Raw genomic sequence first — 23,675 nt, 5'->3', positions numbered from 1 at the left:
ACCTCGGGTACTATACTAGGGTACATATACGACAACGACCCCTTCAGCTGCACTACGCTTTTCAAAACGTGAGATTGGCTTATGCATGGAAATGATCTAGCTAATAACACATAAGCACAGCATGAGATGTAACCAACCACCACCTTTACGAGCAGGCATTCTGAACCTTTAGATAATATCACAAATATCTGCAATTATTTCACGCGACAGTTATATTAACGGTACTCACGAAGTCGGCATTTTCGGAAGTGATATTAACACCCAGAGGCAGCACCTCGAAATCGCTGGGATCACTTAGCTGCCACTGTAGCTGTCCGTCACCCTCATCCCCACTCTCCTGCTGGCCAGAGGAGCTCTACGATAAATGCGCAAAAACGTGATAGCTACATACATTACATGCCGAATGTGTGTGAGCACGAGAGACGGTTACGATATGAGCGAGGGTTAGAGATGGGTGCTTTTCTCTAAAACAGGATAAACAAGTCGTAGGAAGACGTGCGACTACCATACGATACAATTTCTACAACTTCATTCAAAAAATAAAATGGATGGTAACGGAAATATATTGTAGGCCATGTTGATCATGTAAAAACCGCATGTGCATCTCCTTATAATGATATATTAACGGTTTACTACCGAATTACTACTTACCACCCCCCTTACTGGTTCGCAAGAACTGCTGCAAGTTGTAAATACCTTTATCAGTGATGGTGACACATCAGAGTTTGATCCGTCTTTCATCAGACCGTCTTCCATACTGGTGAGAGTGGACGTAACGGCTGGAGCGTAATTCTTCAGCAGAGCATCGTACGTCTGACCTGAAACGTCAGCAAACCACCCCGTTACATCACCAACAATGAAAAAAACCTGCAAACAAGTGCATGGGTGTTAACAAAAAAAGTGGGGACTGAGCTATGGATTCTGTGCAATATAAAACACATCTTGTGACATTTCCTGATAAGATAGAAATTTAGAAAATACTAAAATCTATTTAATTTGTAAAACAAAAACTTGGATAAAACACTATTATGCAAGAATATATAACAAGCATACATAGCTAAGATCATTAGATAAAATTTACTTAAAAAAATTAAAAAGTGATTTTTTTTAAATGATAAAAAAGAATTTCAGAATTTTTCTCAAGACAGAAATTCGTCTACAGTACAGACGGACATTTAACACCCATGCAAGTGATGACCGACAGACATCCGTGACCATGTAACACTTCTACGATTCAGACCAATGTCTGCTCCAACAATCTCATCGCATCACACGAGGCGACGTGTTCCGACGCTCCGTCACGCACGAGAGGCTCGAATTGCTCGGCAGGTGGAGCCACGATCGACGTAGCCTACCGTCGTCGATGCTGGGCGTCTGCTGCTGCGGCGGCGGCAGCGGCACCGCGTCTTCGAACGACGACGACCATCCGTCGTGCGCCGTCAACTGGTTTCCGCTCGCCTTCCGCTCCGCGCCCGTCCTCCTCTCCTCCCTCGCCTCCCGTCTCTCCGACGACGGCTCCTCCTCCCCCGCGTGCGACGTCCCGGCGTCGTCGTGGCGACGACGACGACGATGCGACGCGGGGTCGTCGTCGACGTCGTGCTTGCGTAGAGGGCGCTGTTCGACGGAGAGGGCGCCGCCGTCGTCGTCGTGTTTTCGCGCGTACGCGTCCATCGTGCTCGCGACGTAGGCTGCTGTGTAGTCCGACCAATCCTGCTGCCGCGCGGCGGCGGCGTTCACAACAGGTGGCGCCGCCGGCTCGGCGAAGACGTCCGCAGTGCAAGTGTCGCTCGACGCTGGAACGAGGGAATATGTTACCGATCAACCTTGATCGTGGAAACAATCTCTATTCTTTAATCTTTAGACGTTCTTTAATCTTTGATCGTGGCAACGTTTTATCGATTAGTGTATGATTGTAGCGCTAGAGAAAATATTTCCTTGAAAATTTGTACGGATCCCATCACGTGTCAAGAAGACGAGATGACGTCATGGATACGAGATGACGAAGTAATCGCACAGGATACTCAGGGTTCTGCCCAGGATTTTTTAGTGCCGGGCACATCCAGTTGCGCCGTAGACGCGAAGCCAATCTAGGGGGGTCCGGGGGCATGCCCCCCCTGAAAATTTTTGATTTTTGATAGTCTGAAACTCAATTTCCTGCATTCTGAGCAATAAAAAGCCCATATATCACTCTTTTTTTTCTTCTTTTTTTAAATATCAAAAATTAGTGCCGGGCACACCCGCCCACCGCCGCCCACCGTGGGCAGAACCCTGAATACTTAATCTGCTCTAGAATGAGGGCATGCAAGCACCCAACCACCATCATTCGCTAGGCATTCGATTACAACAACAACAGAGATTCAATAATTAATAGCGATTAGATTTGGTCCTGGTATCATCGTCCACGATGCGACCAACGATGCAGGGAGGGGGGAAATATGCCCACCGCTCACCAGATTGAGTGTGAGACATGCACAGTTCATCCTCCTCGTCCACATGCCCATAATAGTGTTCCGCCTCGATAGCAGACTCCAGCCAAGGCATAGGAGTAGAAGGCGCTTCTGAAAATTACCACAATTCACCGGCTGACACACGATGCAAAACGTGCACGATGCAATCTTACATTTTTTTCGCCCCATTAAAGAAAAATGCAAGCTGCTAACTAACCAGGTATTTCGGTTCCAGAGGTCTCCGCTATGCCAACCTCTTCGATTGAGCTTTCGCTGAGATCTGCTGGTATTATATCACGTAGTTGAGGTTTTGCAGGGGCACATGAAGGCTGAGGGCTGCTAACATTCTCGACTCTCGCCACAGATGGCACTGTAAACATGCAGTTTTTAAAATGAATATATACAAAGACACCTATCATAGCTAAATCACACACAAATACAAGTGCTCACCTTTGACCTACATGATGTACTACCAGAAGTACTACTAAAGAATAAGTAGCACTAAGGAATGATTACTACCTGATGAACACAGACTATTTTAAAATAATTGTCATTTTTGACAACTATACAAGCTTTTATTTGAAGATTGTTTAATTGAATTTAGGACCATTTTTATTTGGTCGTGAGATGATTAGTTAAAGAATTATGGAACCTACAAGTGAAATTAAAAATTGCTAACCACCAAATCTGATCATAATGATATTTTAGAAAACTATAAATGCAGCCTGCTTAGTATATTTGAACCCTGTAGCATTCACTACAAACCTGGAGAAGCCACTCTTGCAACAGGTACCTCTGGTTGGTGGCTGGCCAGGTTTATAGGTGTATCTGTCCACTGGTTCAACACACTAGAATTGTACGCCAACTTGAACTTGAAATTCATCAAACCTAAAATCGTTGAGTTGTGTTTTGTGTATCGTCAATGATTAATTGACGTATCTATATGAACGAGACCACCACGTCCTTTCTGATACACCGTTGATAGATCAGTCTGGCTCAATCAGCTTAGATGCGTTTTTTAAGTGTGTGCATTAAATTGTAAACTTCATTTCACCTTTGTTGACATAATGTTTATAATAATTAAAGTGAAATTTTTGCAAGGATCGACTTAAAGTAGGATTAGCTACATATACGTCATGTGTAATATTACTAATACGCAGTGCATTATCAAATTGTACGTAATCATTTTTTCTACGTGGCGAGTACAAAATATTAGACTGTTGTCGCATTTTCGATGCTCGGATGTCACACCTTGCAGAAGCTGCTTCATGATATCCGGTTCTTCGACGTCCCTCAGGTAAGCCCACCGGGAATAATAGTACCTGAAAGAATAACATGACAATAAATTAACGTTAAATTTACATTTCAAATTTAAGTAATACAGGTCAACACGATTACCGTTTGGCGACTTGAATGAAGCACGGGACTTACATACTTCTAAAAGAACGATTATTACAGTAAAATTCCCTGCCACCTGGTAACAAGATGTGAATGAGCCCTTAACCTACCTTGGCCCCTAAAAAATTTGATACCATAACGTCAATCCTAGAACTATATTGCAACTAGTCTATTTTCTTAAACTAACTGTTTCTTTGGTCTATAATGAGCATACATTCAATGTAACAAAATACATACCCTACTGTGAGTTTTAAAATAATATTTCTGTTATTCATGCATTAATACATATTTCAATGACACATCATGAGTTAGCTAATGCAACAGAAATGCATTATGGTAAATGAATACTACAAGACACATTCTAATTAAAAAATATGTACCTAAGGTTCTTCTGATCATTTTGCATTGCCTCAACATAACTCTCCATCAAGTTGTCATTGACAGCCATCCGAATCCAAACCTACAATATAAAGCCACACAGACCGCAAACTAAGAATTGGTTTCTGTCACTGAAAACATGCTTATACGGTTTCATAGGCGACTGCTTAATAACGAACGTGTCTCATGCAATTAAATACATAATACCTAATTATAAATTATAATCATAGTAATTACGTTCCTCACAGAACATGTAGATACTCTGAAGGCTCTTTGAAGACAGTGTGACGGTTCACTATCGTGTATGTTATGCTATATGTCCCTGTTTTAAAGTTAACCACTTAGACACTAAACATATCAATCCAGAGGGTTACCCAATAAATCCCCAAGTTTGGTGGCTATATATAGTGTGGGCCTATTGAAATCTTGCTACTGTAAACACTTGTCTAATATAATTGCACAAACCCGGCAGTAGCCTATCTCTGTTGAAATCTGACTTAGATGATCTATCTGTGAAAGGATATCCTTGTGTGTATACGCTGATACACAGTCCCAGAAAGACTGCAAAAAGAAAGGCAGTGAGGTTAGTAGAAAAAATGGTCTCTGCTGTACATTGACATTGGCATGTCTTTCTGAACCACTGATGTTTTATAAACCATCATTTCAGAATAAGAAACTGCAATTGATTGACGTACTGAAAATGGCAAGAGATGAACATAATATATGGAAGTACTGTACACTTGATACAATCACATCTGCCACCACCACTGACATAAAATTAAACACGAAGTATTTCATTCTAACTACTTTCACCACTACCACTATCACTACTGCTCATAGGGTCTATGTCCCCCAGGGTACTGCCGGAACGTACCCTGGTAGCTATCTGATATGGTTAGGGTTAGGGTTAGGGTTAGGGTTAGGGAGTAGGCGTAGGCGACTCCCTAGACTCGTTAGTGGAGTAGGCGAGGTACGGTCCGGAATATTAGATAGCACCACGGTACGTTCCGGTATACCAGACCATACCCAGGGTACGCTCCGGCAGTACCCTGGGGGACATAGACCCTCTCAGCATCACTACCATTGCCAAGATTAATAATACTATCACAAACCCTGCCACTACCACCACCACTGCCATTATCACCACCAATGCCATCACTATCATCACCACTTCCACCCATAATATCACTGCTAAAATAATAATTGCTTAATTTATTATACAATAACTTGTGATTGAGATATAAATATAATACAAAATCTTACAGGTTCAGGGATTCTCTCTCCTCCAATTATGGCTGACGATGCCTGTGAAAATTAGGTAGCAGCAATATATAAATCAACTAATGCAAAATCGCTGGAAATAACCTCACGAAATGTTAAATCAATTGTGTTGCCAAACATAAAATCTGGCAAAAGCTGATGATTTTTTAAGGTTGAAATGCCTACACATTTATGACAAGAATTATTAGTGATAAGGATTACATGTATTCACAGTTTTTCCATACCAAGTATAACTTGCAAGACGAAGGGTATACTCTTTTTAATTTGCTGCTCTTATATAGACATTTAAAAAGCGAAATTCTGACTTATAATATAGAAATGGTATTTTTGTCCTGGCACACACCTTACTGTAGAAGGAGTCCTTGAGTCCATGTATGAAAATAGCTTCCAGGACATTGCAAACTGCATTTGCAGAATCTCCACTGAAACAACATGAAACAGTTTTACACATGACCACTTGCCACATATTTGTGTAGCTGATCCTAATCATTGTACAAGAATGTAGTTTGAAATTTGATTTGAGACAAGAGTTCAATTTAAACCTACTTAGTCCCACTACTAATTAATGCATATATTGATTATATATATATAAGTTGATAGTTGTAGGTTTAATCAGTCAAACAGTCCATTTAAACTTTTAAAGCTTATTTCAAAGAATGACAAACATTTGCCAATAGGATATGCAGTTAATAAACATACATACTTTCAGATTTAACATAATTTAATATAGATCATTTGTTTACAATATCAGTTAACATTATGGCAAGTACATATATATACCTATAAACCGGCTCTACTGAGCTGATCTGCTCGTGTTGCAGGGACTTGATAACCTTTGCCAGTTCACTAGTAAGTGATTTCTTGATCAGATTCTGTGGTTCAATAGCCTCTTTGGCAAAGCTTCCTAAAATAAAATAACATTCACTCCCTTAGAGGCTAAAGTATTTAATAAAATACAAGGGCTTGGTGTTGATACAGTGACACGGATTACATTAGAGGTACGACTAACCATATATCATTGCTAGAGTATATACCCTGCAAAGCTCGACAGCTGGAATCCTTGCCAATACCCCCTCCATTAATATGTTGACTGTACAAGTTATCATGGCACTGCGTTACACATTTCTCGGTCATAGTTTCTGACATCGGGCATAAAGCATAACGAAGTGGATATACATGTATCAGGACCTCGAACTATATTAGTACTTGGCCACACTCTCTCAATTTCCTAACTGTGTGAATAGGAAGTTGAGGTGTCGTTCAATAGATAATCTTTTAAGCATTATGCCGAGCCAACCTCTTTGCTGACAGTGATCGTGGGTATAATCACTGGCCGAGCATTTTACGTTCTTAGTGGTTCTTTAACGTTTCCAATACTGCAGATGGGCTGACCATTTTAAGGTAAGCTAACCTAGGAGGGGACTCCTAGGTTTCAAATGCTGAGAGCGATGTTTTTATACCTTTAGAACATTTTGCACCCCTGTGATGGGCTTAAACTTGCAGCCTTTCAACACACAGGTGGGCATGCTATATAACAACTGGACCACAGGTCATGATCGAGTGGTGCTATGACTTAAATGAATCGATGTAGGGTACGTACTTCCACAACACCCGCAGTTAGACTGGAATAACAGAGAAATAGCGGAGGGAAAAAGATCATTTGGAGGCGTTGTTGTTGCTTTGCACTTGCAGAAATATATATGTGTGATTTGCTCTGGTAATAGAAACCAGAGTACACGGTCGTAGCTAGCGGAAAATGGAGAACGGTGGGGGGGGGGGCAGTTGCCCCGAGACCAATTTATATACTATTACATCACACATGGTCAATAGCCATTGGCAAATTGCCTAGAGTAAACGGCCCAGAACACAAACAGCACGTGGCTTTGCCGCCTCCAGAGAAAAATAGTGAGTTTATAGATAGCCTATATAGCGAGCCCAACCAGCCTCGACGATTGTTTCACGTCGTTGTTTTACGTCACTACCTAGTGAGGCGCCAGAAGGTAACTATAGTTGTGGCAGTACCCAGGGCTCGAATTAACCGACGGCAATTGCCGTCGGTGCCCCTATCAATCGCCGTACTGCCCCTGAAAATCCAACCCGACCGACGGCAGTCACCTGCCTTGCCCTTTTGTGTAATTGCCGTCAGTGCCCTTTAATCTACTCAGGGAATAATTTTCCTGGTATCGCATCGCAATTCGCGATGTATTTTCAGCCATTTGCTACGCATATTTTTTTATGAATCGCAGTTGTGCGATGCAGCCCATGCGAGATGTAAACGAAAACATACAAGTTTACAATTTACTTTTATTCTCGGGCTGCTTTGCCCCGTCAATGAAATGCCACGTTACGCCGATTTTATTGATTTGTTAACACCAAGGCCAACGTGACTTTTAAACAATCCTGCACTCCCCCCCCCCCCGTACATCAATCAGTATGCCGCCAGGCACGTATACACAGCCACGCTGAGCTGGCGCTGCACGCTCTCGCGGGCTGCTTTCTTCGGCGACCTTTGATAATATAAAGTGAGAATGTCGTGGTCGAGGAGTCGGATAGCGCCCTTCACAATCGCTAGAACTGTATTTCATCAATGTTTGGATATATAACGAAGGAACCAACATTTGATTAAAGTTCTAGACAATTATTTTTACTCGCCAACATGGGCGAGTCAGCTTTACTTTCACTCGCCCGGCCCGATATTATTTTCACTCGACATTGGCGACGCGACGAGTGCCAAGCTCGCACGCTGTTTAAACGCTGCCGGGCAGCGTGCGAATCGCTAGTGTGTCCTAGGCTTAAGCTAGCTGTGCCTGTCACAGGCAGACACGATAACACGCCAAGCATGCACTGCGGTGTAAATTTGTACTGTGATTGTCTGAAAAAAAATGCTATACAAATTTATCCAATTGCTATGCAAAATTTATTTTGTATAGCACATTTGCTATGCAAATTTTTGGCTGGAAATTGTTCCCTGCTACTGCCCTAGTTTCGTTTTTAGTCGAGTCAACATAACACGTGCGCGTGCGTGCTGTAGTTGCAATGATGAGCTTAAAACCGATAGTCGCAGGAGGGAATAATAACAGCATCGGATAATTATTTGCTCCTGATAGCGGGCATGTAAAATTTCTTGTTACTGTACTTCCATTAGCAGAGGGGGGTACAGGGGTCGGTGTTACGGTGTAAGCTTACATGGGGGCATATTGTTTTGTACATTAAAAGCAAGACGATGTTGATGTACTAATTTGTTATGAGTTTTCCTTTATTTTACAAAAGTGCCTTTGTGCCCTTCTCAAATTTTGAGAGTTGCCTCTGTGCCCTTCCATTTTAGAGAAAATTCAAGGCGATTTCTCACATGCCCCTAAAAAAATTGCCTTGCCCTTCTCGTCGCTTAATTCGAGCCCTGGCAGTACCTCTCTGTCAGAATTTCTAACAGTAACAGACGTTTTGCCACCTAGCTTGTTGTTGTAAACATTTATAGTAATGACTAACGACTGCCCTCCCCTCTTCGTGCTGCCTACAACTTACAAAATACAAGGCTACAGTCTACAGAGTACGGCCCTCTCGCTCAAAGTAGCGTTTACACACCCATGTCGTGAGTTTGGTTAATGTGGGGGTACAGTCTTAAAAACCTACAGCCTACAGCCTACAGAGTACAGGGACCTATAATCACAGTTATTGAGTTAACCCACAGGCACTTGGACCGTTTCAATAATAAAATGATGGTTAATAAATACAACTTGTCAGTAGCCTACTACTACAGTACCAGCAATAGTCTTAATGTTTTGATTTGACCTAATAACTTCACTTCAACACCGTTCAATACACCGCTGCAACACATAGCCGCACGCCATTGTGCATGCACAAATACACAGTAGATAGGAGCATCCTATCTACTGTGTATTTGTGCATGCACAATGGCGTGCGGGCTATGTGTTGCAGCGGTGTATTGAACGGTGTTGAAGTGAAGTTATTAGGTCAAATCAAACATTAAGACTATTGCTGGTACTGTAGTAGTAGGCTACTGACAAGTTGTATTTATTAACCATCATTTTATTATTGAAACGGTCAAGTGCCTGTGAGTTAACCCATTTACACACTTTCGTTACCTTTATTCCAAAATAAACTCATTTCAAGCCGTTATTTTATGCATTTGGTATGCATAATAGTAGTAATAACAGATCCAGCATCATCAAACCATGGATATTGGATATATAAAAACACAGATATCGATGATCAAACATCGCAGTTTCTCTCTGCAGGACTGCTCTCTTGATTGTTGTTGTTGTTGTTCGCAATCCACCCCAGAATGCACCGCTGTTTAAAAAGTTATTGCTGTCTAGACTGGTTAACTCTGCTGAGGGGTCTTTGCTCATAACTCAACATTTAATACAATATTAGCGAAATGAAGGAGAGCGGCGCCCGTCTTGAGACTGTGGATGAACCTTCTACCCTGCTGAGCACGTACAAGAAGACTAGAAGACGAACCAGAAAAAATGGCACTGCTTAAAAGGGTAACGAGTCTACAAGTTTTTTCTTGTGTGTTCTTTGAAAATCAAATCTTTTTGACTGGTATAGTGCTAACTTTAATAATAGTACTACTAGTAAACTAGTGATTACGTATAATCTATTAGTATTAGCCATTACTAATACTATTACTATTAGTATTACTATTAGTATTAGTATTAGTATTACTATTTAGTATTAGTATTAATCTGTTGTTCTTACAAAGCTTGACCTCCTTTCTCAGTTTTTGTACATACACGTTATAGACCAGAAAGTTATGCGCTACAAATATTTACCATCTGACGTTATTCTATGCCTAGCATAGCGTCAGATGACAAAGATTTCCAGATGAGACGGGATACTAGAGAAGCGTTGCCAAAAGCTGTTGATCGGAAGCGCTGAGCGCAGATCTTGCGCGCAGTTCTGCGGGAAGGCGCACGCGACCGCGGGAACGTCGTACGACAGTATGCAGCGCTGGCAGCTATGGATCCGTGCGCCGAATGAATTGGCGGCGCACGGATCCATATCTGCCAGCGAACAGTCCGCAATTTTAGTGGGGACACAGAGGGTAGACATTTGGGACGTGAACAGTGTTCACTTGTTATAAAAACTGTAACCGAGATTCTCTAGAGCAGAATCAGCATCATCATGAAGCATGGTTAGTTAGGTATAGCTGTTGGTTGTTCTCGTTGCAGTGTGAATGAGCCGGTTCTAGGACAAATACCACCCGGACAATCACCCCCCCAGACAATTGCCCGGGGTAACCCCCCCCCATGCCACTCACCCTCGGACAATTACCCCGGACAATTACCTCCGGACATTTACACCCGCGACAATTACCCCCGGACATTTACCCCCGGACAATTACCCCGGACATTTACCCCCGACAATTACCCCCGGACAATTACTCACTTGTTGTTCATTATTCATTGTTGAACAGTGATAAAGGGAGGAGGTCGAGGAGAAGGGAAGAAGGTGGCGGAGGAGGAGGAGGGGGAGAAGGTGGTGGAGGGGGAGAAGGTGGAGGAGGAGGAGAGGTGGAGGAGGAGAGGGGGTGGAGGAGGAGGAGGGGGAGAAGGTAGTGGAGGAGGAGGAGGGGAGAAGGTGGAGGAGGAGAAGGAGAGGAGGTGGAGAGGGGAGGGGTGGAAGGGGAGAAGGTTGGTTGTGGAGGAGGAGGAGGAGGAGGAGGGGTGAGAGGTGGAGGAGGAGGAGGAGAGGAGGGAAGTGGAGGTGGAGGGGAGGAGGGAGAAACGTGGTGGAGGAGGAGGTAGAGAAGGGGGGATGTAGCAGAGGGCCAGGTGGTGGAGGAGGAGGGGAGGAGGAGGAGAGGAGGAGGTTGAGGAGGAGGAGGAGTGGAGGGGAGAAGGTGGTGGAGAAGGAGGAGAGAGGAGGTGGAGGAGGGAGGAGGTAGAGGAGGGTGCCTCTACCTCCTCTTCTCCTCCTCATCACATTCTCCCCTCTTCCTCTTTCTCCTCCTCAACCACCACCTGCACCTCCTCTACTCTTCCTCTCCTCCTCCTACTTCTCCTCTACTACATTCTCCGTCGTCTTCTAACTCCTCCTCTAAATGTCCGGGGGGGGGGGGTAAATGTCCGGGGGTAATTGTCCGGGAGTAAATGTCGGGGGGGTAAATGTCTGGGGGGTAATTCTCTGGGGGGTAAATTTCCAGGGGGTAAATGTCCGGGGGTAATTGTCCGGGGGGTAATTGTCCGGGGGTAATTGTCCGGGGGGTGATTGTCCGGAGGGTATTTGTTCTGATACCGAATGGCTACACAGGCAGGTGAACTATTAGCATTGTCACTATGCGTTAGTTTCAGTCTACCCTGCGCACTGATGTTATAGTAGTTTTACTGAAAGTTTGCAGACCATATGTAACTTGTGCGTATTTCTAACAATACTCTGGCCATTGAGAATGAAATAAAACGTGTGTTTGCCATAATGTCTTTGACACAATCCATCATTGTGACAAAACACGAAAAATCTTTGCCAAGTTGTATTGAATTGAGTTTATGAGTATTGGGATTTGATGGGGGTATTGAGAGACTTGCGAGTATCATTACATGTCTAGCTTGGCTAAGGAACGTGACAAGGGCAAGCAGAACTTATATTTATTAGGTTTTATTATGTCAAACAATTATCGCTGGATATAATAGGACTTTACATAGTTAAATCTATGAGTGCAAAGTTACAAGGTATGAGTGAAACTATTTGACACAGTTTCCCATATTCTCCATTGTGCGCTGTATCTATATATATAAAGTTGTTCAGCCGAATTAGTCCATACTCGCATAACTAGAGAACTCTGCAGTCTAGAGGAAAACTTGATAAAAATTCTATTCATCAATAGGTGGCGGTGCGTACAGATTAACATCACGTACGTGTGAATCCATTCTGTATACCCTTAATGGCGCAGTGGCCTAATCGCTAAAACATGCATCTCCTACACCGGGATTCCGGGTTCGAGTCCAAGCTGGGGAACTTATTTTTCCTTTTTTCCATTTTAGTATGTATTATTTTTAATTTTTTAATTTTTATTTTTAATTTTTTATTTTTAATGTCTTTTATATTTTTATTTATTTTTATTTTTCATTGTTTGATATGGGATGGGATGGCATGCGATGGCATGGGATGGGATGGGATGGCATGGCATGGGATGGCATGGGATGGCATGGGATGGGATGGCATGGGATGGGATGGCATGGCATGACATGGGATGCGATGGGATGGCATGGGATGCGATGGGATGGGATGGGACGGATGGATGGATGCATGGATAGATAGATAGTTAGATTTTTTTGGGTACTTTCCTTTCAACCAAGCGGTCACCAACTGAGTAACGCCACTGATTTCCCCGGGCAATGCCGGGTATCCCGCTAGTAGTATATATAATGGTCTCTAGATTCTAGTAAGTTATAAGAAATGATCGAGCCTCAGAAGGCACAAAATGAAAAGATTCGGTCTTGAAGCGTTGAATTACACGGGCGAATCGTAATATAATACACACCTTCTTATCATCTCAGGTGTTGTTGTTGAATTGCGTGTACACATAGGGATCTATAGCAAATCTACACTGTCATTAGTGTTGTCAATCGATTGTAATTTCGTAATCGATCATCGGTTGGACCCAAGTAACCGATGATCGGTTACAATCGGTTACTCGGGGTGTTGAATGCCTGCGTGTGCATGTACGTGTGTGCATGTATGTGCTTGTTTAGCCCTGTTTACTGTTTGTTTTGCACTGTTTACTACTGTGTGTATAATACATGTACTGATTCTCATCAGACAATTCTCTTCTAATCGATTATGGATTTTGATAACCAAGCGCTTGGTTCGAGCCACTGTTCAACCGATGATCGAGTATAATCGATGATCGTGACATCACTAACTGTCATTGATCTTTGTTTCTTTTTTGATCTGTTGTAGTTGGTACATCTTGGTTCCAGACATCATGGCTTGTCAGCTCGCCGGTGTTGTGTGACTAAGGCTGCTGTGGCTGGTTTTGGCTTTGGTAAAGTAGTATTTTTATTTGAGTGTTTTCAGTCACGTATATAATCAGGGGTGAAATTGTTTTTATCTACTCTTTATTTAACGAGTAGTTCCTTTCGGTGACCACCAAGCATTGTAAAGCTTTGTTCGGTGAAATTTTATTTTTAACATGCAGTAATAATAGTGAGTACGTTTCTATGTAATTTCAGCAAATAACCGTGGTACAAGTTTGGTACAGTGTCCATTTTAAATCTGTAATATATATATATTATAAATTGATCAGTCTGTATCTCATTCGTTTTCTTAAATTTATGTTTGTTCACGTTTTGAGTCTTTTGTGATAGCTAGTTAACGGTTTATGCAATTTCTGAACCTAAAAACGGCAAAGATATTACATTCTTGCAATAAACTACAATTTCACTTTTTCAATTTCTCTGATTGTTTATGCATACGAATACATGGAGCATTCTGTTAAAAATGCACTTATTATCAAGTTAATTTAATTTTTATTTTGTTCGTATTCATGTCCAGATTTCACGGAGGAACAGAAAGAGTATCAAAATTTATCTCGAAAATTTGCCAGAGAAGAAATTATTCCTCAAGCTGGAGACCTTGACAGGTCGGGTGAAGTATGTCTTATATCTGCAGCACTATATATAATACAACTACACGAGACCTGCACAGAGTGTTTTTACGCATCAATCATTCTTGTCTAATGTTTTCGAAAGTTACAAACGTTACGAAATAGAATGTGTTTAATTTTTTTTAATATAGCGAGCACGTAAGCAGTGCACACGTAGATCGCAGGGTGCGAAATTAACGGGAGTCCGGAGTCAAATACTCCCTGATTAGTCCGTGTGACTCCCTGAAAATTCTGCCATACTAACTAGTTTGTTCCCGAGAACGGCCTCGCGGAATTACCGTATTTTTTTAGCTAATGTCCAAAGAAAATTTGGCAGACGTGCAACTGCATAAATCTTAAAAATAAGCACATGCGTTATTGTTAATATCTTAAATTTTGAACCTCAGACTGCGGACTCCCGCATTTTGCTGCGGACTCCTTCTTTTTGAGGGTAGGGAGTCCGTTGGACTCCCTTGTTCAAAAGTTAATTTCTACCCCTGATGATCGTTTATGAATCATGTGTATCTATGATGCATTGTGTTTCCAGTATCCGTGGGATCTCCTGAAAAAAACTTGGAACCTTGGCCTTATCAATACTCACATTCCAGAGGAATATGGTAAATATCCAATATCTACTTCTGATTCTTTGCCTGTCTACTTGAAAATGAACCCCTTATTGCACTATAGTTGCACTGCTGTATGGTGTGTTATGTTACGTTTTATGTCATGTGTCTTCTCCTAAACACACATACCACTGATGTCCCTCATTTCCTCTGTTATTTATACGCTGTTATATATTTTTCTCTTATTCCCTCTGTATGTTATTCCATGCTGACAGCTTGCAAATACCAGGAGAGTTAATCCGATGTTTAATGTGCATTATTGTGTATGTACGCTGTGCAGGTTGCATATGATGACACTTCTTCCACTTTTATTGTGTATTGTTTTCGCAAACAGGTGGGCTTGGTCTCGGCACTTTTGATGGCTGCATGATAACTGAGGAACTTGCATATGGTTGTAGTGGTGTACAGACTGCTATTGAAGCCAACACACTAGGCGTTAGTTAATTATCTTTCTCTCTCGTTCTCTATCTCTATTTTAATAGTAAGATACTGCTTCAAAGGATAGCCCTGTGATCGTACAGTATTTTAAAAACCCTATAACATTTTCTAGTCCAGTACACACACACTGTTAATCAGTGTATTTTATTTGATTAGTTATTATTATTATATTATAATTTGATTATTAGTATTTAGCAATTTTAAAGTGAATTATTCGTGAAATTCACACTGATGGTGTTTGGCTCTATTTGATTTAGCAAATGCCTGTGATTCTCGCTGGTAACGATGCACAAAAGAAAAAATACCTTGGAAGGATGATGGAGGAGCTTCTAATGTGTGTAAGTCATCGATTCTCACATAATTGCACAGAGTAAATGAAACGAGGCATCATTAAACATTAATTTGCTTAAAATAACTAGATAGCTTATACATTATCTCGAATAAATAATGTAGTCGTATTCATTGTTCACGTGGAGATTTACACTATTGTACACAGTATAGGTGTTTGTGCCTACTTGGGCACGTGTGATGTGGTTTTAGAAGGATATTGCTTCTAGGCGTACTGTGTCACGGAACCTAACACTGGGTCAGACGTGGCAGGAGTCAAAACTCGAGCAGAGAAGAAAGGGGATGAATACATTCTGAACGGACAGAAAATGTGGATCACAAATGGCGGCCACGCAAATTGGTTAGTTCAGCATGCATCCGGAGCGTTCCTCCTACCAGAGTCGAATACCGCATTTGTTTTTGTGTGAATTTCATGATGATTCCGCCATATGTCTCCAGTATTTTAGACTTGGGGGCAGTTGATAGCTGTGCTGGCACTCAAGACTCATCTGTGGCGTCGGAAAAACACCAAAAAAATTCTGTCATAATAAACGTAATCGTTAATAACTTGCTACTTAATCTGAATAATTTGGATGCTTTTAAAAATGCAAGGGATTGAAGGTGGGTGACAGTCGGTGGGTGCTACCTTGTACCTCGTAAATATTAGTCTTAGGCTTCACGACGATTTTTCAGGTACTTTGTTCTCGCACGAACAAGCAGCGATCCGAAGGCCTCTGCTGGGAAAGCGTTCACGGGTTTCATCGTGGAACGAGAGACACCTGGTGTGATTCTTGGCAAGAAGGTACGTATGTGTGATGCACTGACTGCCGCTACCTGTTTACGGTTACGATCGATCGTAGCTATCGACCGTGGCACGCACTCTGTATGTGCATTGACCACCACCTGTTTATGGTTACGATCGATCGTAGCTATCGACCGTGGCACGCACTCTGTATGTGCTTGTCGAGCATTTTTTTTATCGGTTGGTAATTGACTGATGAATTGTGTGTATTGGTTGTTATCGAACGGTGTTCAAAGTGCAATATCCCCATGTACTGTGTACCGTTACCCGGCTGATGGGATATGTGGTCATACACAGAGACATCTGCTTGCATGTGTACCACCATCTTATATCATGCTCAAATAAATAAAACAGTGTACAGTGCTGACATGCCAAAACCATGTCTTAGTTATAGTAGAGATGCATTCTGTTATCTCCATAGTTTTTTCGCAGTGGCTACGCGTCCGGTCATCCATTACAAAGCTCAGCACAGATTCCAAAATCCACGTCACGATTAGGCCACGCCCCTTTTCAAATCGTTGATTTTACTGGATTTACTATCGCTTGAAAAGTTACAAAAACATTTTTTTATAAAATATCTAAAGGTAAGTAATATTATGGTAAAAACTTATTGTTTATTGTTTTTTTACTGGAAAAATATAGTTGGGTTCACATAAGAAATATATGACCGGACGCGTAGCCATGGCCTAGTTTTTTTTAATAATCTACTACACTAGTGATAGTTTCCGATGTTTACTTGACACAATATAAGCAATCAATCGTCGACACAATATTTTTAAGCGGGGATTTATAATTAATTATTATAATTAAATAAAATGGGATTTATAAATAGATGTATAGTTCTCAGTTTGGATGCTGCTGTTTATTCCTGCTCACACTGGTATCTTTCGATTTTCGAAGCCCTAGGAATGTTGGGACAGAGTCCGTTTTCATTAGATTAAATCCAGAATTTCCAGTAATAAATGTGTGTCATATTAAAATAAGTGTGGGTGCGTGTGCGTGCGTGCGTGCGTGCGTGCGCGTGCGGGTGCGTGCGTTCCTGTGCACAGGCTCTTGTTTTGAGTTGAGATTCTAGTGTAGCAATTTCATTCTAATTGCTTATCTCTTAATTGAATATGTAGGAATGGAACATGGGGCAGCGTTGTTCTGACACCAGAGGTATCACATTTGAAGATGTTAGAGTGCCAAAAGAGGTGGGTTGGTTTGTACATTTGTAGTTATATACATACATATATATAAATAATATATATATATATATATAAATATATATATTATATATACTGAGAGTACTATACTGAGAGTATACTGAGAGACACTGAGAAATACTGAGAGATCATATACTGAAAGTACTCAGAAATGGCTTGATTGAAAATAGAATTTTTCGAGAGATATTTGTTTTATAAATTGTATTGTATGCGCGAATGCCCGTGTAGTCGACGTGAATGACTAAAAGAGGTCAAACGTGGTGTGTATTACTAGTAACGTAATATTGTTTGCATTAGTTAATGATATTACTGATAATAGCTGTATAATTTCAGAATCTATTAGGATCTGAAGGAGTGGGATTCAAGGTTGCAATGGGAGCATTTGACAAGACACGTCCTCCAGTAAGTTAGTCGTGGCACTACGTGCTTTTGCACATATATACGCCTACACACGTGCACACATGCATACGTGCATGCACACGCACACACACATACAGGCACACACACACACACACACACATACACACACTCTCGCACTCGACTCGCACGCACGAATGAACGAACACGCATACCTGATTTATATAATTGTACATATAGTAAAGTACAGTCCAATTATAACTTGAATGTAATTTTTAGCTCACCTTGACATCGTCAAGATGGGCTATGGCCATGGGGCGTTGTCCGTCGTACATCCGTCCGTCCGTCAACATTTGGCTACGGTTAACGATAACTTGAGAACCGTTTGACCCACAAGTTTCAAATTGCATACAGTTGTTACTCCTATGGGAGAGGTGTGAACATCCTATTTTGGGGCACGCTAGTTGACCTACATTTGAGCCACGTCCACTTTTTGGCAAAAATGGAAATGGCAATAAGTCAGTTCAGGTTCAACGGATTTTGCTCATTTTTGGTATGTGAATGAATAACGACTGGCCCCAAAACATATCACAGGGGTTTTGATATTTTTTTTAAATTATACAAATTAGGTATATTTTGGCAATTTCATTATGCATTTCAGTGTCTGCCTACGGTCAACAATAACTCAAGAACCGTTTGACCCACATGTTTCAAATTGCATACAGTTGTTACTCCTATGGGAGAGATTTGAACGTCCTATTTTTTGGAGCACACCAGTCGACCTACTTTCGAGCCATGCCCACTTTTTGGCAAAAATGAAAATGGCCATCTAGATTCATTCGATTTTGTTAAATTTGGTATGTGAATGTGTAAGGCGAGCCCAAAACAGTTGTTACTCCTATGGGAGAGATGACAACGTCCTATTACGTTTATTTCGTCTAACTGGTTAACAACTCTACAATCATACCTAAGTGTAATATTGTGTTTTAGATTCTTCGTTACAGTAATTTGACTGGAATCTTTTATTGTTTTTATTTGCGCGATATTCGAAAACCAAAATGGCGATCATTTCGGCGTAGCGCCATTTCTCGCCCAGATTTCAGACTTTCAGATCTGAAACATTTATTTTCGCATCAAAAATTACGCATAGATCATTATCAAGACTAGAGTATATAATGGGAGATATGCTATATAATAGGAGTTCTCCCATATTTATATATCCCCCCTCCCTCTTCTATCACACTCAAGGTGAGCTACAGTGTCATTGACACTTTCATTGTTGCATAGGATATTTGGTAAGACCGTTTGTTGCCTACAGGTGCAGCAGGTGCTGTGGGCCTAGCTCAGAGAGCACTGGATGAAGCAACGAAATATGCATTAGAGAGGAAAACATTTGGTAAAGTCATCGCTGAGGTAAATAGTATCTGGCTTGTCATTTTTAGATTTTTAGCTCATCTGACATAGTCAGATGCAGCTTGTAGAATCGCTTGATCGTCCGTCCGTCCGTCCGTGCGTCCGTCCGTGCGTCAACAGTTGGCACAAATCTTAACCGCTCGACGTACGGTCACGATATTCGGCACATCGGGGGGATCGTCAAAACGAGTTGGGATGTCGAAGCTGGGGGTCAAAGGTCAAAGGTCAAGAGGTGTAAAAGAAGGGGGAACATTCACTCCTTAACTTAAGGTATAGGGAGGAAATGCAAATTGCGGCACAAATCTAAACGCTCGACCTAGGCGCGTGATAGTCGGTGTATAGCATCATGGTAGGAAAAGCCATCACTGTGCCGAAATGGAGGTCACAGGTCAAAGGTCAGTGGGCACAGGGCAGATTTTAGACATTTTCTGAGGACATGGTCTGACGGAGCGATTGAAAAACTTTTTGTTTCAGCGGTGACCTAGCATTTTTATGGCTTTATTGAAGGACCATGAAATGTCCCTTCTGCTGACATGCGAAGAGTAAGTGTCGGATATCCTTTTGACCCTCAAGAGGAGGGTTAAACATGGATTTGTTGACTGTTAACAAAGGCGAGTGAACTGCTTTTGCTATTAGAGCCCCCTCCCCCCACCCTCCCCCTTCCCCCTCCCCCACCCCCTCCCCCACCCTTCCCCCACCCCTCCCCCCCATCCCTCCCCCTCCCCCTACCTCAAGAGGAGGGTTAAACATGGATTTGTTGACTGTCGTGTAGAAAGAATTTGACTGCCGGGGTTTGCTAGTAGAATCTAACAAGCCTGGATGTATGAGGCTACAATGTCACAGTGAAATTTCAAAAGCTAAATTTGGTTAAGAAAGGTGTATATTCCTTAAATCGTATAATTTCTATGTCATTCGTCACGTGTCAGTTGGTTACATGTCACGTATGCCACTGCCAGTGGCTGTGCATGTGTTGGGGCAGTTTTTGCCTGCATTAATTGGTTACAGGTGGCAGCTCTCTATTGCAATTTGCAGCCTGTAGGCTTGCCGTAGGTTAATGGATGAGTGCTTACCTAGATTCTGTCTTGCAAATAATGGTGCTACTACGAATGATGGGAGCTTCCATCTTTAATCTGAAGACACAAACGTACACGCCATCTCATGGCACTTTCATAACGATCCCAACGAACATTCTTTTGAGAAGGTTCCTGATACCATCTCTGTGCATTCCACTATTTCGGCGTGTATGTGAACACATTTGGGACTAACAGGGTACTAGAATCCCACCACTCCACCACAGAGTCACCGCCAGTAGACGTTAGATGAGCGCTGTCGCTATGCGGCACTTGTTTTGAGTATGTCTTGTTTAATGTGGTTATAAATTTTATTGACATTCCCTTGCGTTATATTATATTAATTGTTATCTTTTCCTATTATGTTATCCTTTCCAGCACCAAGCTATATCATTTATGCTTGCTGAGATGGCAATAGGGATTGAAACTTCTCGATTGGCCTACCAGAGGGCAGCATGGGAGGTGGATCAAGGCAGACGCAACACGTACTATGCGTCTATTGCCAAGGCTCTGTCAGCGGATGTGGCGAACAAGGCAGCGACGGATGCTGTGCAGATATTCGGCGGAAACGGATTTAATAGCGAATATCCCGTCGAGAAGTTGATGAGAGATGCAAAGATCTACCAGGTATGTTGTACAGGTGTAGATCTACCAGGTATGTTGTACAGGTGTAGATCTACCAGGTATGTTGTACAGGTGTGGATCTACCGACGGTATGTTGTACAGGTGTAGATCTATCAGGTTAGTTGTACAGGTGCAGATCTACCAGGTGTGTTGACAGTTTGGATCTACCAGGATATGTTATACAGTGTGCAATCTACCAGTGTGTTGTACAGTGTAGATCTACCAGGTGTGTTGTACAGGTGTAGATCTACCAGGTATGTTATTACAGTGTAGATCTGCCAGGTATGTTGTACAGGTGTGGATCTACCAGGTGTGTTGTACAGGTGGTGTGATCTACCAGGTATGTTGTCAGTGTAGACTACCAGGTATGTTGTACAGGTGTAGATCTATCAGGTATGTTGTACAGGTGTAGATCTATCAGGTATGTTGTACAGGTGTAGATCTATCAGGTATGTTGTACAGGTGTAGATCTACCAGGTATGTTGTACAGGTGTAGATCTACCAGGTATGTTATACAGGTGTAGATCTACCAGGTATGTTGTACAGGTGTAGATCTACCAGGTATGTTGTACAGGTGTCTATCTCGATCTGCGAGGTATGTTGCACACGTTTCATTCTATTTTTTAATTTAACAAAAATATATGCTCTCATTCTCATGCTAAATAAACACTGCAGTGGTTAGAAGTCACATTTGAATCAAACTGAGCAACTAACTGTCGAACTTTGTTACAGATCTACGACGGAACAGCAGCAAGATCCAACGTGTGATCATTGCACGAGAAACATCTGGCTAGTGCACAACAGCAACGATGAATCACACGTCTCTGAGCGCAGTCTAGTTTCCCAGTTCATGTTGCGTTTCCGGGAAGAGGAGAATTTCTAAATTAGAAGTAAAATGTCAACACTATATATGAAGCATATTGAATAGATTATCTTCTAATGATGTCTCTTTGTAATCAGCAGGGAAGTAATGTATATATACTGTGCCTGCAAGGCTGGTTGTTTCTGAGCATTGTATGATTTCTTATGGTGTGAGGTATTTTCAATGAAATTGTGTCACAAGAATTATTGGAGTGTTATCTTGTTTTCATTGTGTTGGAAATGTTTAAAAGATTATTGTGCTAAAAAACAACATTCCAGTTTTTATTATACAATATATATATATATTATTTATTTCACAAAAATCTTAACATGAACAGTAATTATTATTGATATTGTACATCATGTGTTAAATTTCTACCATATACACTTTCTCCACGGTGAAATATGTAAATACGAAGTGTGGTTTACAGCACAAATCTGTAGGTGTGTTATAATAAGGTGCTTCACATACTGTTTACATAGTAATACATAAAGAAATAACTGCAGTTACTTGAGATTGTTATGAATAGATAAAAGTGATGATTGAGATTCATTAGAATATAGGTAGGGGGTGGAGGGGATATCCGTAACATTATCTAGGGAACTACACATAATGCTGACGTAGACTTTTGGTAGACGGTAGACGTATGGTTCACTGAGTCCCATCTAGCAATGCCTAATCTCAAATCAATATCAATGCTCATTCTTTGAAAAGCTGCTTCGGAGTAACTGTCAGACAGTTTGTGTTAAATAGACAAACACCAGCTATATGAGTCTAGGTACGCACCCTGGTGGTAGTAGCTCGTAACTACGACCCCTGTGGTGGTAGGATGCTAGGTACGACCCCTGTTGGTGGCTAGGGCTGCTAGGTACGAGCCCGCTGGTGGTGGGTAGGTGCTAGCGTACGACCCTGGTGGTGATAGAGACTGAGGTACGACCCCTGGTGGTGATAGATGCTAGGTACGACCCTGGTGGTGATAGATGCTAGGTACGACCCCTCGGTGGTGATAGATCTAGGTACGACCCCTGGTGGTGGATAGATGCTAGGACGACCCCTGGTGGTGATAGATGCTAGGTACGACCCCTGGTGGTGGATAGGATGCTAGGTACGACCCCTGGTGGTGATAGATGCTAGGTACGGACCCCTGGTGGTGATAGATGCTAGGTACGACCCCTGTGGTGTTGGGTGCTAGGTACGACCCCTGGTGGTGATAGATGCTAGGTACGACCCCCTGGTGGTGATAGATACTAGCTACGACCCCCTGGTGCATGGTGTTGGGTGCTAGGTACGACCCCTGGTGGTGGTAGGTGCTAGATACGACTCCCTGGTGGTGATGGGTGCTGGGTGTGACTTGTGGCGGTGGTGGGAGCAGGTTGCTGCATCTACGTGGGTACGTGCGACCCACGCTGGGGGAGGGGAGGAGGTGGGTAGGTAGGCACGGGACGGCCGCTACATGCGCGGGTAGGGCGGAAGGTAGAGTGCGGGTATGTTTCTCAGCATGCCTGCGCGCGCCAGCAAGTTGGCCTGCGACGTGTCTGCGGGATCGAGCAGGCAGTGCCGGCAGAAGGCAGCAGCTTCGGCGGCCGCCTGGGCGCGCCGTAGTCCCGGACAATCCTTCTCGTCACAGATGTGATGTCTCAGCTGCTCCGCTCGCATCGTCGCCGTCGTCTGCCGCTTCCACTTCGTCCTGACACGTGACAAATGAACGTTAGCACGTGATCAGCGACGTCGACCATAGGTGGCGCGTCATGTAGCTTGTATTCGGCAGAAATAATATTCTCGTTGGACTGTATTTATGAGCATGTACTCTTAAGCGTCCTTCCCGCGTTGTATTATCAGGAG

At 42.4% G+C, this 23,675-nt stretch overlaps 2 protein-coding genes across 2 annotated transcripts in view; one reads left to right on the top strand and one right to left on the bottom strand.

The window, feature by feature from the left end:
- LOC106812863 overlaps positions 1-9,762 on the bottom strand; it is a 16,883-nt gene extending 7,121 nt beyond the window's left edge. The window contains exons 1-13 of the mRNA XM_014816856.1: positions 9,608-9,762; positions 6,285-6,408; positions 5,848-5,926; positions 5,487-5,528; positions 4,689-4,784; positions 4,226-4,305; positions 3,699-3,769; positions 3,213-3,335; positions 2,665-2,817; positions 2,451-2,558; positions 1,588-1,793; positions 697-867; positions 226-355 (exon numbers count right to left, since the gene is read on the bottom strand). Of these exons, the coding sequence (XP_014672342.1) occupies positions 226-355; positions 697-867; positions 1,588-1,793; positions 2,451-2,558; positions 2,665-2,817; positions 3,213-3,335; positions 3,699-3,769; positions 4,226-4,305; positions 4,689-4,784; positions 5,487-5,528; positions 5,848-5,926; positions 6,285-6,408; positions 9,608-9,629 (1,405 nt within the window). The 5' untranslated portion in view covers positions 9,630-9,762. The remainder of the gene's footprint in view (positions 1-225; positions 356-696; positions 868-1,587; positions 1,794-2,450; positions 2,559-2,664; positions 2,818-3,212; positions 3,336-3,698; positions 3,770-4,225; positions 4,306-4,688; positions 4,785-5,486; positions 5,529-5,847; positions 5,927-6,284; positions 6,409-9,607) is intronic.
- Positions 9,763-9,824: 62 nt separating this feature from the next.
- The window catches only part of LOC106812870 (medium-chain specific acyl-CoA dehydrogenase, mitochondrial-like), an 18,782-nt gene continuing 4,931 nt past the window's right edge, over positions 9,825-23,675 (top strand). Inside the window, exons 1-12 of the mRNA XM_014816864.1 lie at positions 9,825-10,012; positions 13,428-13,512; positions 14,022-14,119; positions 14,660-14,729; positions 15,070-15,170; positions 15,431-15,511; positions 15,731-15,861; positions 16,194-16,302; positions 17,424-17,495; positions 17,841-17,913; positions 19,183-19,277; positions 20,726-20,974. Coding sequence (XP_014672350.1) covers positions 9,995-10,012; positions 13,428-13,512; positions 14,022-14,119; positions 14,660-14,729; positions 15,070-15,170; positions 15,431-15,511; positions 15,731-15,861; positions 16,194-16,302; positions 17,424-17,495; positions 17,841-17,913; positions 19,183-19,277; positions 20,726-20,974 — 1,182 coding nt within the window. The 5' untranslated portion in view covers positions 9,825-9,994. The remainder of the gene's footprint in view (positions 10,013-13,427; positions 13,513-14,021; positions 14,120-14,659; positions 14,730-15,069; positions 15,171-15,430; positions 15,512-15,730; positions 15,862-16,193; positions 16,303-17,423; positions 17,496-17,840; positions 17,914-19,182; positions 19,278-20,725; positions 20,975-23,675) is intronic.

This window comes from Priapulus caudatus, unplaced genomic scaffold, assembly GCF_000485595.1.
Source record: "Priapulus caudatus unplaced genomic scaffold, Priapulus_caudatus-5.0.1 Scaffold695, whole genome shotgun sequence".
NCBI classification, from domain to species: Eukaryota; Metazoa; Priapulida; class Priapulimorpha; order Priapulimorphida; family Priapulidae; genus Priapulus; species Priapulus caudatus.
Note: the sequence above shows the minus strand (reverse complement) of the source record. Positions and strands in the feature narration are given on the sequence as shown.